General features: G+C 52.2%; 4 protein-coding genes across 5 annotated transcripts; 1 reads left to right on the top strand and 3 right to left on the bottom strand.

Annotated features, from left to right (window-relative positions):
* Window positions 1-345: 345 nt before the first annotated feature.
* On the top strand, window positions 346-1,641 carry NCU01034. Of its 2 annotated transcripts, none has more exons than XM_011396153.1 (2): window positions 346-541; window positions 667-1,641. In XM_011396153.1, the coding sequence occupies exon 2, from the start codon at window positions 788-790 to the stop codon at window positions 1,088-1,090; it is 303 nt and encodes a 100-aa protein (XP_011394455.1). In that variant the 5' UTR covers window positions 346-541; window positions 667-787; the 3' UTR covers window positions 1,091-1,641. The 2 variants fall into 2 exon arrangements, with proteins under 2 accessions (XP_011394455.1, XP_011394456.1); XM_011396154.1 differs by having other exon boundaries at window positions 658-1,641.
* A 1,052-nt stretch (window positions 1,642-2,693) lies between these two features.
* NCU01033 (hypothetical protein) lies at window positions 2,694-5,618 on the bottom strand (the record flags this gene model as incomplete). Its single annotated transcript, XM_956552.3, has 1 exon — window positions 2,694-5,618. One exon carries the CDS (start codon window positions 5,616-5,618, stop codon window positions 2,796-2,798), a length of 2,823 nt encoding a protein of 940 aa, XP_961645.2. The 3' UTR covers window positions 2,694-2,795.
* Window positions 5,619-6,467: 849 nt separating this feature from the next.
* On the bottom strand, window positions 6,468-9,336 carry NCU01032 (hypothetical protein). Its single transcript, XM_956551.2, has one exon. The coding sequence runs from the start codon at window positions 8,473-8,475 to the stop codon at window positions 7,063-7,065; it is 1,413 nt and encodes a 470-aa protein (XP_961644.1). The 5' UTR covers window positions 8,476-9,336; the 3' UTR covers window positions 6,468-7,062.
* Window positions 9,337-14,746: 5,410 nt separating this feature from the next.
* On the bottom strand, window positions 14,747-15,550 carry NCU01027 (hypothetical protein; the record flags this gene model as incomplete). The annotated part of the gene is made up of 1 exon (XM_956546.3): window positions 14,747-15,550. The coding sequence occupies exon 1, from the start codon at window positions 15,536-15,538 to the stop codon at window positions 14,747-14,749; it is 792 nt and encodes a 263-aa protein (XP_961639.2). The 5' UTR covers window positions 15,539-15,550.
* Between the last annotated feature and the right edge of the window lie 620 nt (window positions 15,551-16,170).

Genomic DNA, 16,170 nt, shown 5'->3' with positions numbered 1-16,170 from the left:
ACGCTCTGCACAGCCCCCTTTGGCGCCGACCAATGACAAGCCATCCCTCCCCCCAGAAAACCCATGAAGGGGAAAACCTCCTGACACAACCCAAGACACGGATCGTAACTCGACGGAATCTACGGACGCTGGTGTTTCGGAAAGAGCACGCAAAAGGGTTCCACCGAACGAACAAGGTTCTCCGCTGCAACAGGATCACGGCCACGGCGCCGAGGCGGGCAAAGTCCAAAATTGGAGGGTCGACGTCCGTCTTCCATACATACGTCTTTCATACTGTCTGTGTTTTTACGTGTATAAGACACGCGGCTGGGAAGGATGCTGTGTGAGGAGTAAAGACCCTTCTTCCCTTTCAGTTAGCTTCCCCTTGGTGCAAGTGCCGTCCGGGTCGGGGATTATCCTCTTCGCCAAGGGGTCTCAGTTGTGATTACATCCTGCACTGCCTGGTTTTTCATCTACAATCACAGTAATTCGCTCCTTTCATTTCACATCTCGAAGAAACTTCAACATTGACGGAATCATTCAGGTCACAAACTGAACCTACGTATGTAACAGACTGATGAAGGCTCGCTCCGGCAATAGGAACCCGCGCTGTTCGGGCGGGTACCTCTACGGCAAAGCTGCAGCCCCACCACTGGATTCCATCTGACTGACGTGCAGCAAAAATAGGCGCCATGGAGTCAAGTCGTCGCTGACTGGCTAAGCAGCCAGGGGTAAAATACTACACAGGCATTCCCATGCGTTCTAGACTATCTGCAAGACCAAAGGAATCATTGCGACATTCTTCTTAATGACGTTTTCCGAGATGCCTCAGGATTCTTCGACTCTTCCAAAGTTCATATCATGGGTTTGCTGGGTTGACCCAACAAGGACAGATACTCCCAAAATGCATGAATCGCAAAAAGTCATTTCACATTCGCCGATCTCCCCTCCCATTCTCTCCAGCCAATCGACTTTGCACCCTTTAAAGCCTAGCCCATCCACGGATCTTCACGCTGATCAAACATTGGTGTCTGCTCGCGCTGTGGGTGTCCAAGACGTTTCGTCATTGTGCCTCTTCAGTGCTGAGCAGGTCTCACCGCCTTTGGATTGAAAGGAAAAGCAAGGAAGAAACCTCCGTCAAACACCAGTTTTACAAGTTCCAAGAAAGACGGATCAAGGGATTGCGGAAAGCTTAAATGTTGAAACGGACCGTGACAACAATGTTCTAGAATTGCAATATTGGTGCTTGGCATGGTTATGCGCTTGCCGACCCTGGTTCATAATACCGGACTTTTAAACCGACTTCAAGGTCACGACCATCACGAACTGATATAAACTGACGGATATCCCTCGGACATGCGGCTCTTTTCCCTCTCTAACCTCAACCCAGAAGTAGATCAACAACAAGAGCAGGGAGACTGGACGACGAGATAGTCAACACTGCCCACTGCTTCACTGCCCACCAGACCCACCACTACGGTACTTTTCTCAATTTGCACGATATTCCCGCGCGCGTGATTTACAACCAATCAACTACATGACCTCCATCCCCAACCATTGCCATTTTTTTCTCAAGCATTTGATCTCGGAAGTCGGGAGACCTGTGAGGCAGTGCTCGGTCTTTAGCAGGACATAAGAGACGGATCGTCTATACCAACAGGAACAGAACAAGACATGTTCAGTCAAGTTGACCTTGACGTTGTTTTTGCCGAAACAAAGATTTGTCACTGCGTATCAATCCTCAGTCTTTCGGACCAGCGGACGTTAGGAAAACAAATTATAGATTTGGATCCGGTTCTACAAACCAGCAACGCCCAAGCTGTTTGGGATAACAAGATGGAAGAAACACGGTAACACTGAATATCTAGGATCAATCAAGTACTACAGAAACTAGACTGTCACTATCAGTGACCTAAATAACGGAAAGTAGGTAATTGAATCTTTTTTGTTCTCCAGGAAGAAAAGAGAAAAAAACAAAGGAAAGAAAAGACCGGGGCTTGGTGAAGCTGTGAACCAAGTCGCAGTGATGCGAGTATCTTCCATTGTCCAAGATTTGATAAGTCTGCGGTAACTCTAGGTCATGGTCCATTCATTCAACTTTAACCGTGTGTTTCCCAAAGCGATTAGCATACCACCTCTTTCCAGTCCGCGTGGACATCGCTTCTGCTGTTCTAAAAACAGATGGCTCGCTTCGCCGTGAGGTTTATTTTTCCTCGAAGCCTATCCAACACTGACGTCGTAGTGCAAGCACGTTGATTTTGGGAAAAGAACAAACCTCAACTGAGGGATGACCATGACAGATCAAAGTTTGACGAAGCAATATCACAAGAAAAACTCTGAATATGCCACCTTAGAGAGATACAGCAAGTTGCAAAGGACAAGTGAACAAAAAGGTTGGATTAGAACAGTTATTGGGCCGTACAAGCAGAGAAAGACTTATTCCCAGAACCTTTTCCAAAACGAAGGGGACAAGGAAAACAATTGAATGACAACTTGTAGGTAATAATAGAAGAAGCTTTCAAACGAATGGAAAAGAGGTACTCAATACCATCACAGCCATCATCGCATCGTCTCGGCTCATCTCAATCATGTCCCTTTGCATACTCACTCGGAGCATCACGGGGGCCATCGACTCATCAACATCGTCATGCAATACAAGCTTCTCAACTTCCAAAAACATCACCTCCCCATTTTAAGTCCCCAAGTATCCTGATCCCCCTTCTCTCCAATTTTGACTAAAACCTCTCTAATTCCCACTCCCATTCCCATACCTCGTCGTCGCCTCCCTAAAGCTCCCCCCTCCTGAGCCCTGCCCATTAGCAGCAACTTCTTGATGAAACTCCCCCCAACCCCACCGGCAACTCCATGTCCCCAACATGCAACTCCCCCAGCTCCCCCAGCTTCCTAACATCTCCCCCAGCAGCCTCGACGACTTTCACCATGGCCTCGGATAACTTTCTTCTCTGCTCCGCTGCCTCTCGTTCCCTCCGTGCTTTGGTTTTCGAAGAGCCCGAGGGAGCGACGCCCGACATCAGAGTGTGGTGGTCCAGGGGAGTGAAGTTGACGAAACCTATTCCTCCTCCTCCTCCGCTACCACTGCCGCCATTAGCACCACCGCCGCCGCCAGAGGAGGGAAAGGAGGTGACTTTGCTGTGGGAGGAGGAGCGAGGTTTGGATTTAGAAGGGGAATGTCTAGAAGAAGAAGAAGAAGATGGGTGTAACGAAAAGGATTTAGAGGGGTGGTGGTGATGGTGAGGAGGAGGAGGAGGAGAAAGCGATGATGCCCCTGGGCCGTGGTGGGCCTGGAGGTGGTGGGCAGGCAAAGGTGGCATTGGTGGGTATCCCATAACCCCCCTGTGGTGAGGATGGTGGAAGCCACCGTTCATGTTCATGTTCATGCCGTTCAGTGGTGTAAATCGTCCAGCAGAGCTGTTGGGTAGCGAAGAGGTAGATGCCGAACTGGACAATCCCCTATTGCGACTGCTTCCGGTACCAGAACCCTCAGGAACAACCCGGTGCCCACTAGCGCCGATAGCCGCAGCAAACGCACTCGCCGAAGCTCCCAGGTCTCCATGCGACGTGGCGTGCGACAGTCTCGATCCGGACATGGAAGCTGATGAAGCGTGTCCTCGACCGGTAAAGGACTTGCGCTTGCGAACCGCGGCGGGGGACATGAGTCCCAATCCTACTCCAGCAGCACTGCTCGTTGTTGTTGTGGAATGGTGGTTGATGTTTTGCATCGAAGCACTCCGACGATGGAGGCGTTGACGGCCGCTGCCGCTGGCCGAATCTGCACCTGCAACTGCCAAGCTGCCCGAGTTGGGTTGTTGACCGCCCCTGGTAGGACTCGATTCCCGCGATGAGCGGCTGACGGCGCGAACCTTGCGCGGGGAGCTCTGGTAGGAGGGAAGTCGCGAAGCGCCCGAGCTGGGGGCCCGGGGTTTAGGTCTTCGGGACCTGCCGCCGCCGCCGCCAGCGGCAGTGGTCGTACTGGTTGACGAGGAAGACTGCGAAGGCAGGCCGTCGGGATTACCACCACCGTTGGAAATATATTGCTGTTGTGCTAGCATGAGCTGAGCGGCTGCGTATGCTTGAGCTTGCGCCTGAGATTGGTTTGGTTGTTGTTGCTGCTGTTGGTTGTGATGCAGTATATTTCCACCAGAAACTCGAGACGTAGTAGGTTGTGGCATGTGAAGCACGAGCCCTGCTGCGTCTAGTCCGAAATGATGGTCATCGAGGCCTCCCTGGTCATGGAGCTGCTGGAGAGCCATTTGTAAGTTCAATGTAGCCTCGCGGGTGTTGGAGGCATTGGTATCCATGTGGAAGGAGGACGATGGGTCAGGATCGGTATCCATGGCATCTTCTACGGCTTGGTCCCACCAGTTGCTGTCATTGAGTGTGCTGGCGTAGAGGGGGTGCAATTCGCAGGCTGAAGACGATACACCACCGACGGCGTGTAAAGTTGATGGGTTAGCAGGCGTAGTCGGTGGTGGTCCACTGACGCTGAATTGCCACGAATTATCAGCGGCGGTGGTGACGGGGGCCGGGATACTCTGGTGTTGCTGATGAGGTGTCTGAATTGGAGTGTGCATCGGTAGGGACAGATTAGAGGAGATGTCCATGAACGGATCGTCTATAAAGTTCGTGTTGAACAGGTGCGCATGGCTGCTGTCGTTGTTACTGTTTTGCTCAGAAGCCATCTGTCCCGTTAACGGTGGGGACAGCGGCATCTCCGGCCTTACAAGACTGAGGTTGTGTGGCCTTGGACGCGCCGTCATCTTGTTTGGTGACGTACCCATGGTGGAGGGTGTTGATGAAGTTACTGCTGGCATTGCTGTTGTGGCAGGATGCTGTTTTTGCTTGTTGCCATGTAAATTAGCCGCCTTGTGTCTGAGTTTTGTGTAGAAAGCCTCCAGCCGGGACTTGCGCGGGCTGGTCGAGGCTGACCCAGGCTGAAGGTGTGGCGAAGGAGGGACCGATGCAGACGATGGTGGAAGATGTATGCGTGGTGAGCTACTGCCGTTCACCGTCAAACCCTCGAGTCTCCGCAGCTCCGAGTCGGAGATGGAACCACCGGAGCCCGGTCCTTCCTGGTAACTGGTGCCGAGGATGGAAGAAAGCTCTCTTTGTCCGGCTCCAAGAAGTTGATGTTGTTGACTGTACTGACAATCCATGTTGCTGGGGTCAACGTGCGATCCTGCTCGGACTTGACGGTGCTGCAGTGGGAAACTGGCGGAAGAAAAGCGAGCGAGACGTCCAGAAGCCGAATTATTAGCAGCGCTACTCGCTCGGCCGTGGTCCCCTATGCTTAGTGATTGCTCGGCAGAGCGATGGTGATCAAAAGGAGGGCAGCTCAGTGAGGTGAGAGGTGGCGACAAGGAAGATTCGTGAGCTTCTCGGCACATGTTCTCAAATCTCCCGTTGCCTCCTCCTTCTGCTCCTCCTTCTTCACCCGTAAAAGGTGGAGAGGGTGAATGGTCCGGGCCATGGTCGTCCAGCACCACAAACTGGTCAAAGAAGTCTGCCGATCCCACGTCGTCCGTCACTGCGTCCTGCCAACAGAAGGCGTTGTCGCCTCCTTTGTTCTCGCCGAGGGGTAAATCGCCAACCGCGAAGGACATCCCTTGGACGCTAGCCATTGTTGGTGGGTGCTGCTGCTGCTGCTACTGCTGTTGCTGTTGCTGCTATAAGGTTGGCTCATATGAAGCTCGTATGCTGCTATATGGTTTTCCAACCGAATATGGGCGGTGTGTTTGATAATAGCCTTGTTGGTGACGGAATGTTTTTGTTATGCTGCCAATGCACACCATGGCGAAGAAGATGTTGACTGGGAAGCAGGAAGCATAAGGAGATGTCTGCACTGGCCGAAAAGTCAACAAAAACTTTGCCCCGGCAACGAGAAAATATGAAGCCAAAATTTCATGTAAGATTGAAGAGTGAGAGGCATGTGCTAGACATTTGTATGCGAGCTCGCAGGGGCGAGGAATGCTGGTGTGATCCATTCCAATTCCTCTCGAGATCTTACCCAAGAGGACATGGTGGGCACGATTCTTCGATGACATGGTATAGCTAGGAGGGAGCTCGGGGCAAACACGCCAGGATCATAAAGAAAACGAATCCCTTTCTTTGTCAAACTTTCAGCAGAGTCGAGGGAGTCCAGAGGGCGACGTCCTTCTAGCTCGCCTTGATACAAAGAGCACCGCCCCACACCGAGGTCTGGAATGTGCCGTTGGGTGTAGACTGAGACAGGGTAAAGCATTGTCGTTCCTTGTACAAATAGCAACATGGGTTGTCTTCCTTCCCCGATCCTCCCTGTTTGTACTGTGCTGATTGAGGTTGTCAACGGCAACAGATGAGAGAGAGCCTCTTGCGCAACCAAGTGTACTGCCACCGATCATGCCTAGTCGTCAGCAGGGTCCTATCCCAATACAGGGAGGAAAAGGCGCACACCAAGTTTGTTTTGTCACATGGGCCCCCGAACTACGGGACGGTGTGTCATCACTTGTCATTTATCGATGCACCCCAAGGGATGAGCTACCTATTTGTACCCGTCTATCGACAAAGGAATAGAGGCTGTGAGCGCCCGTCTGACAATTGTACGAAACAATCCCGTTATGTCCCCAATCTGGAGCATTTCATGCACATAGATGCCCCTTGTTCTTCAACGAAATTCCCCCAAAATAAACTCGAACGCCATGCTCGAGGCCGTTATGTATACTGACGGTATGTTATTCAGGAAGGCTTTTGCGTCCCAGGGTGCCGAACCCCGACCAAAATGACCGTCCCAATCCCCCCCAGTCAATTTTAATGAATGTCGCATACCCTTGACCAAACCCATCAATACCCTCGTAGCTGCACGATCCTGAATTCCACAAATCGTGATTGAAAAGCATGAAAATGGTTCCCGCTTTCATGTTCGTCCTGCAGTGTGCCTGACATTGAAGAATGGGATCCCAGATAAACTCCTTGAAATGCTCCAAAAAAAATTGACTCCAAACTTGACCCATGCGTTCGTAGAATCGGGGTATAAACAATAAAAATCTCTCAAGCCCTTACAATAATCAATCTATACGCCTATAGCCATCATGGCGGCGTGCGATATGACGATGATGGTATCGCTGGCACGTATCGTGATGGCGGTTGTTCCGAGGGTTGTACAGGCTGTGCCATGGGAGACGAGTTGGTCGAGTACGCAACCGAAGAGGTCACACTGCCTGTTCCGTGCTCTTTCCGCCTGCGCATTCGGGGCCGACTCCGTACCACGGTTGCGCATCGCATGGCTGCCTCGGCCGACAACTGGTAATGGAGAGGGAGACTCCCCTCGACCATGTGTTTCCGGATACCCGCCGACCCACTACCGGCGCGCCGTACTTGCATCGACTCGAGCAGTGCCCGTTCTTCCTCCAACACATCAACGGTTCCGTCACGGTAGCGCTCGTCGACCTCCAACTCCATTGATGCAAAATCAAAACCGTGGTCAACGTTCAAGTCGTCTAATTTCGATAGAACGGGTGCTGATGGCGCGGGAAGAGGAGCACTTCGAACGTTACACTGGGTACCAGTTTCGACCATTTCCTCCACCAGGGCCTGAATGCTCCGCGATTGTGTATGGGCTTTATGTTCTGATTGCCTCTTTTCGGGTCGCTGTCGCCTATTCTCCAGGGTGTTTCCTGACGATGATGATGATGATGACGCATTTGGTATCGAGGATGTGGCACTGGAAGAGTAATCATTCTTGCGGAAGGAAGGGGGAAGTAGAGATTGAAGGTTCGCGTCTTCGAGTTCGAATGCATCATCCATTTCAATCCCGTCATCCACCTCAAGGCTGCCGATTCCCGCCCAGGATTGATGATCGGCAGTAGTGGTGGTAGCGGGATCGGGTACCAGCGACATGGCAGTCGGCGGTGACAAGGGCTCCTGCTGCTGCTCCTGCTCCTGGGACGGTTGTTGCTGCTGTTGCTGTTGCACAAGGGATTTGGCCTCGAGTTGAAGAGCCTCCCGTTGCAGGTTTTGGACGCTGAGCTCGTGGGCCAGCTTGTCGACGACATGCCGAGCAGATGGAGATGCGGATTGTGGAGCCGGTTCTGTCGCTAGCGGCGAAGGTTGGAACGAAGGCACTGGAGCTGCTGTGGATGCGGATGCGGATGCGGATGTGGATGCAGGTGCTGAAGCTGTTGACGTCGCTGATGCTGTTCTTGCCGCGCTTGTCACGGACCACGATGTCGATGGGGTCGAGGTTAATGAAGGCCGTTTCTGAACCTTGTGGTGCGACGGCGGTCGCTGTCGTCGCCGTGCAACGTGGTGACGCCGTACATAGTTGCGTTGCTGGCTGCGTAATTGCTCTTGCATCCTCACATGATGGCCGATTGGGATTCCGTCTAGAAGGAAGCCATCGACATCGGGGGCTGTGTGATTATCATCATCGCCTGTGTTAGCCGGCTGCTCAGCGGCAACTGGCTGCCCTTGATCCTCCATCGAGTAATTGGGATCAAACATGGTTTGTCGAATATGGTGGTGGATGGGAAGCTTGGTGTCGGCGTCCGTCTCCGACCCAGCTGGATGGGTTGGAGTGGCGAGAAGTCGGGTCTCGTCGCAAGCAAAAGAACTGTGTCTAAAGGTCGAGTCGCCCGGCCGGTACTGTCAATGGGCAGTGAAACAGTAGACGGACGGGAGCTGGTACTTGTGTGTTGTGTCGGTGTATGTCGGGTTTCTTTGTAAGAGGGCAAATGGGTCTGAATGCCTTTGCTATCGAGACATGTGTGTAGGTAGAGGTGGATAGGTAGACAGGCAAGTGGGTAGGTAGGTAGGGTTGATAGAGAGACCGGGAGTTTTCCCCAGTTTGATTTGCGTGGAGCTTTGTTGAGGAGCGAGAAGGTAGGTAGAGGTATGTAGGTAAGGAAGGACCTCTCCTCTGGACCTGAGCCAAAGCGCCGGGACAAATCCGAGTTGTCGGTAGCGATGGGACAATGTCGGCCGTTAGCTAGTGTAGTGTAGACCCAGCAGTTGGCCACTCAGTGAGCCAGTAGACCCAAGCAGGAACTGGCCCCAAGCGCCAATCGAAAAGCTGCAAATGGCAACAGGGCACGTCTTGGTACTATGCAGTGTCGATGTGTTGGGTGCCGTGTTGTTGGGGGTGGCACCGGGACTTGATTGATTGACGTTTCGTTGTATGTGGTGTTCCGCATGTCAGGTTTTGCTTGGGAAATGGGGAAAAAAAAGGAGGAACAAGCTGAACGGGGAGGGGAGAGGGAAACGACCGGGAGGGACGAAGGAAAGGACAAAAAGGGCATCCGTCACAAAAGCCAGTCAGTCATTCATTCATCCAACATCAAATCAAGCCAGGTTGTGAAAAAAGGCTCTAGCTGCATCTGTAAAAGTGTCACGGCCTGTCGGGTTCAGAAAAAGGTTGGATCCTGCATGCAGCTGGCTATCATCCACCACCACCACCCACATCACACCCGCTCACTGGACTTGTATCTCGTCTCTGGATTTAGCGGCACCACCACAGTCCGACTGGCTGGCTAACGACGACCGCCTGATTTCCTCGACCCTGTCTTTTACACATTGTGTCCACGGACTGTCCACGGATTGTCCACGGACTACCTATGTAATCGACTACTAATGTGTGATGAGTTGTTGACAAGGCGATTCTTCAATGACAAGCGACGGAAGCGTGATGGAAAGGGACATTTCGATATGAGTGCAGTGTAGTGTATTGAAATGATGATGAATTCCCAGAGGACCCAGTTCCCGGTCCCGTCCCTCGCTAGCTCGTCGAGAGTCTGCCCCGTTCGACTCTCCTTGGGCTCCCCCCCCCGTTCCCTTGGACTGGGACCGTGTCTTGGAAAGCTGGTTCGCTCTGTGGTTGGCTGTGGTGGAGACGGCACGAGGGTCAGGGACCCCATCCATCCATCCATCCATCCATCCATCTGGCTGCCGCCGTGCTGGGTGGCCACTCATTGTCGACTCCACCCTTCCTCCGCAAATGCCAGTCAAATGCCAGATTCTTGTCACGGAACACGCTGTTGCGCGACTCGACTCTTGTGCTGGAGCCGGCTCCTTTGCGGGTGAACCAAGCCGTCGGGGACCAGCTCGCCCAATGACTGGTTGCCCTCGCGTTACTTCGCACTGTCAGCATCCTGATCTTTTCGGTGGCCGACCCGGCGTGGGAACAACGGGAGCGTGGGGCGTCCCAGACACACGGTGTCAAATCCCGTCCATCAACCAACAAACGGCTACCGTCACTGCACCGTCCTCGAGGACCATCGATTCGTCAACTTGGGAGATGATGGGTTTGGGCTTGTAGTGGTGGTAATTCTTCATTCTGCCCTGTTGATGGCAATGAACGGTGGCAGGCCTCGTGGGTCACATCATTCTGGGCAGTCCACCAAAGGACTGAAGACTCGAGCCTGCGCTAGAAAAATCTGACACTTTGCTCCGGGCGGTTGGGTAGCAAAGATCAAGGGGGGGGGGCCAAGCGGGCTTCGTTAACTTAACAACGAGGCACCTGCCGACTCTGAGGATAAAGTCGTCGTGCGCCCGCTATAACCCTGAGCCACTCCCCTAGTTAACCCTGAGCTAATATTGGTAATTTCACCCTTCTTTCCCGGTCTTGACCCAAATGGGCTGCTCATGCACTCCTGTCATTCGCCCAGCTGACCTTCCTTGCTACGTTGCATCGCTTCCGCGCCCACCAGCGGCGTGAAGCGCAAAACCATTGGCCCATCACCACCACACAAGGGTGAACCCGCAAACTCTGGTGAGAGGAGGGGATTTTCGCACCCGCACGGATGATCGGATCGAGGAACAACCCTTCTCGTCGTTCAATTCCTGTCCAGTCCTCTGCACACTGCTTCCTGCCGTGGTGCCCAGAATCGATGTCAGGAATGTCTCCAACCGTACCATCTCCTTGGGACTGGACCTGAACCTCGACGCGAGAGCACGATAAGCGGCACCACAAGAACGCACACCCTATCAGCAAGTTTGTCACGGTGTCCGGTGCCGTGTTTCAACTTCATTTCCTAGTTCCATCAAGAGATGATTTGATGCACAACACTTTCACCGATTCTTTCCGCTTCATACTCCTCCTCTTCACCGTTCTTCCCGCCAACTTTCCGAAATGTGTAAAAAGTGGGCGCCTACCCTTCACTAGTCTACAGTACTTCCGCCAGCACCTCAACCTCGCCCGGCCATTCTTTGCCCAAACAGGCGTATGTTACCTCTATGTACACCCCTATCTGCCCGAGCCTTTGTGTGAGTGCGTGTGTGTGTGGTTTCGAAGCAATCAGGATTTGCCATCTATTTATACGAGAATCTCTCTCTCATCGATTATTTGTCATGGCTCGTGAGGCTTGCGGGATGGAAAACCCAAGGGCAAGTCAGCATGGCGAACAGGGACGACATCAGGCCATGCGTGCGTTAGTGGCGTTTTTTTTACGTTGTCCACGCCCAAATTCTTGGGTGTGCGGTGCGGGTGTTTGGCCATGCATCTCTACGACCTTCCCGTCGCTACATATGCATCTGGCCGTTTCTCCGGGCCATGTTGACGGGTGCAGTGGTTGACAATCAAGGGGCCGTGAGTGATGCCGTGCCTCCTCCTCCTCCTCCTTCTCCGTTCATTGAGTGCCCCGGGATCTTCTAGCTTCGTCCCAACGGTCGGCTTTGTGCATTTGCCCCCCCTTGTCCGTCCTTCACACATGAAACAAGCATTTACTATAAAACCCGATGAAGCCGAAGAGATTGATTGAGTGGCCAAGGGACCACAAGGAAGTTTTCAGTTACGGCTATCTTTCTCCGAGATAAGAGAGGCGGCTAAGACATCTTATCATGGCTGTGTGAACATCCAAATCTTCCCTCAAAGACATCACATCTGTGGATTACCAAAAGTCATAACGATCGACATCGAATTGATGAACCACCGCCCTGGAAACACTGTAACGAACTCCGCACTCCCACAAAATCCCAAACACCACCTACCCGCACTCCACGAAATCCACAGGCCATGAACTGGTGACCAAACCGCCGGGCCAACGCTCAGCCAACGGTTTTCCACTGTTTCACCACTTCCAGTACATGTGTTTCGGTTGATCGCTTGGGCCCTTCCAACTTGGTCGTCTATCACTGGACTCGCTTCTAGGCAAACCGCAAATCTGGCCAGGCATCAGTTTCTTTTCTTTCTTTCTTTTATTTGTCCCCAGAGAGTGTAAGCAAGGGGGGTCACTGAATAGCCAGAGCTTCTGTTGAGTCGACGCTGTTGCTCGACCCTGACGACGACTGCTAGGCGGGAGGGTAGAGCAATCATAAGCCCTGATTTCAGGATCGAATAATTGTGTTTGTGCTGCTCAGGGCGAGAGTATAGATTCAAAGACTCTGTTGCACTGTGGGATGAGCATGATGACCACTGTTCTCGCGTACATAGTTGTACATTTGTTCTACTCTTTCAGTTTTGGGTTGAGCGATACCAAAACCATAACGAACCATCATCATCCTAAACACATCAATTTGTCAACAACTGTGAATCCCCCTGGCTTTCTAACCCGGTAGGATAGCCCCCGGCCCCTTTCACGTTCAATTTCCCCAAGCTATTTCCGTAATATGAAATGCCACAGGTGTGACCTCATATCTTCAGCTGATTGATGATCAACGGACTAACGCCCTCAGCTTGCACCATCAAGCCAGCGAACATCACCGGGATCTTCACTACTCCAGGGTCTCTTTGTCTCACTCTTCTTACGCAAGCGTTGTCTACTACTACGCTCCTACGCTGTGGACGGCAAAGCATCACGTATGTAGGTAGCGAAGAAGAAGTCGCCGACCCGTCAGTTTATGGGTTGGTTCGATTTGTGTTGGCGTACGCCAATGGGAGATTTTTGTGTTTACACGTTTTCCTATCACGCTGAGCTGTGTGAGTATGCCAAGCATAACCCAACTCCGGCGTCATCGTTTATGTGCAGCACATCAAACTCGAAGAGGAGTCGAGAACTCGATCATTGCGCAAGCGAACTCAGAAATGTCCAAGTGGAAGGAGTTAAGAAGTGACTTGCAGTCCCGAGTCTACAATCGACGGGTCCCAGAGGGAAAGAGAGGATGGACAAGACTGAAGGGGCTTTCAGGTCTCTTCCGATGTTGATGGACGGGACGACGGAAGGTGCGATTTCCTATCAGCCCCACATTATCGTCCAGTCTGGGTATTAGTGTACCTCTACTGCCTTAGACGACAGGAACCCCGGTTGGTGATCTTTCCTAAGGCACACTCTCATGAGATCATGACGGCAAGAACAAACAGGTGGTCGTCTCTCGTGAAATGGAAGGGAAGCTTCCGCGAAAACAGGCTCTTCGCAAAGCTATCACCATAATCATCTCGCTCTTCATCAGACACATATGATCTCTGATCATCTTGCTATTTATCTCCGCCGAACTCTCAAATTTGGCACAAAGTCGACGATCGGTCATATTCATCATACTGAGTTATAAGCCCTACCGTCCCAAGGCCCTGGCCTAGTCCCTGCCATTCACATCGCTACCGACTCTACAGTCCCAGTCGATCCTGGGTCCCTGGCCGCACTGGTTTGGCGCTCGACAATCATGTCACTTCACCCCTTGACACGTTACATCCGATCAATTCATCCGAACAATTCAGACGCCGTTCAGCTAATGTCGTAATATCGAACTGCTGCCTTGATGGTCCAACGCGCAAGGTGGTAGATGGATTAAAGGAAGGGGTGTGCCACACTCCGAGTCATTCTGGGGGCGAACAAAACCACCCAGATTCTGGGCCATCGACGATGGGATAGTGGGTTACCTATTCTGTACCTGTCAAAGCGACAATGCCAGTCGGGAAGGGCTAATAGGACAAACGGAAATGGCATTCATCGGCTGAGACACATAGGAGGATCTCGACAACGACAAAGACGAACGACAACAAGTGTCGCAATTGTCTACTGGGTAGCTCAAGATAAGAGATAATGGACCAGCTATTCCCGTCCGTCCGTCCGTCCATCCGCCCGCCCGTCTCTCGGCAACATCGAGATTCCCAGCCGAGATGGGCCCCAGATGGGCCCGATGGACGATATGGGCGACGTGGACAAGACGGGGAAAGTCCTTGGTTCCGTCTGGCGAAATCACCCTACGAAGTCTTGGACATCCTGGAGCAATTTTCTTTGTTCCCACTTCGGGCTTTCCGCGGCCTTGTTTGGGTTTTGATGTGCCAGAGTAGACAGCTGAGTCCTTTCTCCTCTCAGGAACCGGCAAGCTTTCAAGGACAAAGAGCTTCATACAAGCGGCTGTTGCATCCCACCCCAGGTCAATCACCGGAACCTATATCCAGTGCTGTAGACATGTATGCGGAGAGGTACGGCATCTTCCGTGGTTTTTGATGTTGATGATGTTGATGAGTTTATGCTTGACTAGATCCTCTTTGTGTCTTTTTATGTCGATATTCCTTTTTTGTTTCTTGCACTAACGGTGTAAGCATTCAGGGGCAGAGAACTTACCCACAGAGTCACATACGACGACCAGAATAGGCCCTCCCATTTCCAGATTGCCGGGTGATCCCTTCTGTCACGAAGTTTTCACGTCCCGGGCGTGGTACCGGTATCTCCAACCGGCATTCTTCTGGCTTACTACTGACGGATACACATCGTGCTTTGTGGTCATCAGCACCTAAAAGAGAGATCCGACAAACAGCACAAAGCTCAATCAGATAATGCTCATCTTGAGCAAAGCTATCCGCGGCAAAGACAAGTATGAGGGCTGGGGCCAGCCATCCTCAGTGATTGTGCAATCCCCTTCCTGGTAATCGACAACAAAGGCGGTATCCGAATATGTAAGCGGCTGCTGCTTCTATGGGCGCGTTGGGGTCGCTGACGGGGTTGACCCCGTTGGGCTCTTCTTTGATGCCGCTACCGCTGTCCCTGGCGCAGAACCACCCCGTAACTTTCGACGACGACAAATTTCCCCCTTTTCCGTAGCAGTTGCGGCGTCTTCTTTCATCCTCGAGGCCGCCATAGCGGGTACGGTCTCCTTCTCCTTCTCCTTCTTCTTCTGCGATGCGATTGGAGAGGGACTTGCAAAGAGGGGGCTGGGGCAATCCGTAGGGTTTATGGGAGGCGTAGAGGTATTCCCCTGCCCCAGCAGCCGACTCCGAGGACCCTGAGGAAGCCCTACCGGACTCCGGCCTGGAAGGCCTATACCGGTGATCGTCCTGGAACTCGTGCTTGCAGCCACTGCAAACATAGAGCCAGACGGCCCAGCAGTAAAAGTCGTCTGGTTCGTCAACGTCATCGTCGTCGTCGCCGTCATCATCGTTGGCGTTGAAGACAAAGTGGCCTGTTTGGGCCTCAACGAAGACATCGTGATCACGTGGGCTGAGGGTGGTGCTGAAGTATTTCGAGCAATCGCAGTAAACCCGATTGTGGAGGGAGAAGACTTTTGTTGGCCTTGAAGTTGTTGCCGGATCTGAGGATTGTCCGTGTTGTCGTTGTTGCTGTCGGTGGCCGTTGCCGCCGCCGCCGCCGCCAACGGTGACTCTGATCCTCTCGCAGAGGATTCTGCGGACCATGGGATTCGATTCACACGGGAGAACCCCAAAATAAACACGGCAAGAACGGTTAAAGGCCGGCCACATGACTTCCACAGACTGGGGCTCTGAGGTGTCCCCCGCTGACTCTGAGACATGTTTCTCCGCTGGAAGACTGTTTTCCGCTGGAAGAGTATCCTCCCTTGAGGAAATTTCGGTTGTCCCCCTATCATCCTGTTAGTTTCTCTTCCTCCTGCTGAATTCCCTATTCGTCCTAATCGTGTTAGTGAAAGTTGAGCGAGAAGTATTGGAACCAAAATTTTGATAGCAGTTAATTTACAATAGAAAAAAAAAAAAAAAAAAAAAAAAAAACCGAGTACACGACATTCCTTGAGTTTACCTTTCTGAAGGTTTTCGTTTTACTAACACTGCAAATTTTCACGAACCCTTGCATTCGCATGGCATACCAAATCTTGCATTAGGTATGTGTCCCTGTGCCAGTACGATCGATGTACAGCGATGTAGGCTATGTCCTGTCCTGCACTGTAGCATACAGTGAATTTTTTTTTTCCGATGGTGTTTTCGCGAAAGTTGGAGATGCAGGAAACGAGATGGGTAGGGGTTATTCCACGGCTGGGGTGATCACGACGATGGAATCACGGAAGCGCTTGAAT

The sequence above is a fragment of the Neurospora crassa genome, linkage group V, assembly GCF_000182925.2.
Source record: "Neurospora crassa OR74A linkage group V, whole genome shotgun sequence".
Classification (NCBI taxonomy): domain Eukaryota; kingdom Fungi; phylum Ascomycota; class Sordariomycetes; order Sordariales; family Sordariaceae; genus Neurospora; species Neurospora crassa.
The sequence above is the reverse complement of the archived record's forward strand: the minus strand, read 5'-3'. Positions and strand labels throughout refer to the sequence as shown.

Coding starts and splice junctions, on each gene's coding strand:
- NCU01032 (XM_956551.2), bottom strand. CDS start 8,475: ATGTTTGATCCCAATTACTCGATGGAGGATCAAGGGCAGCCAGTTGCC.
- NCU01034 (XM_011396153.1), top strand. CDS start 788: ATGACGTTTTCCGAGATGCCTCAGGATTCTTCGACTCTTCCAAAGTTC.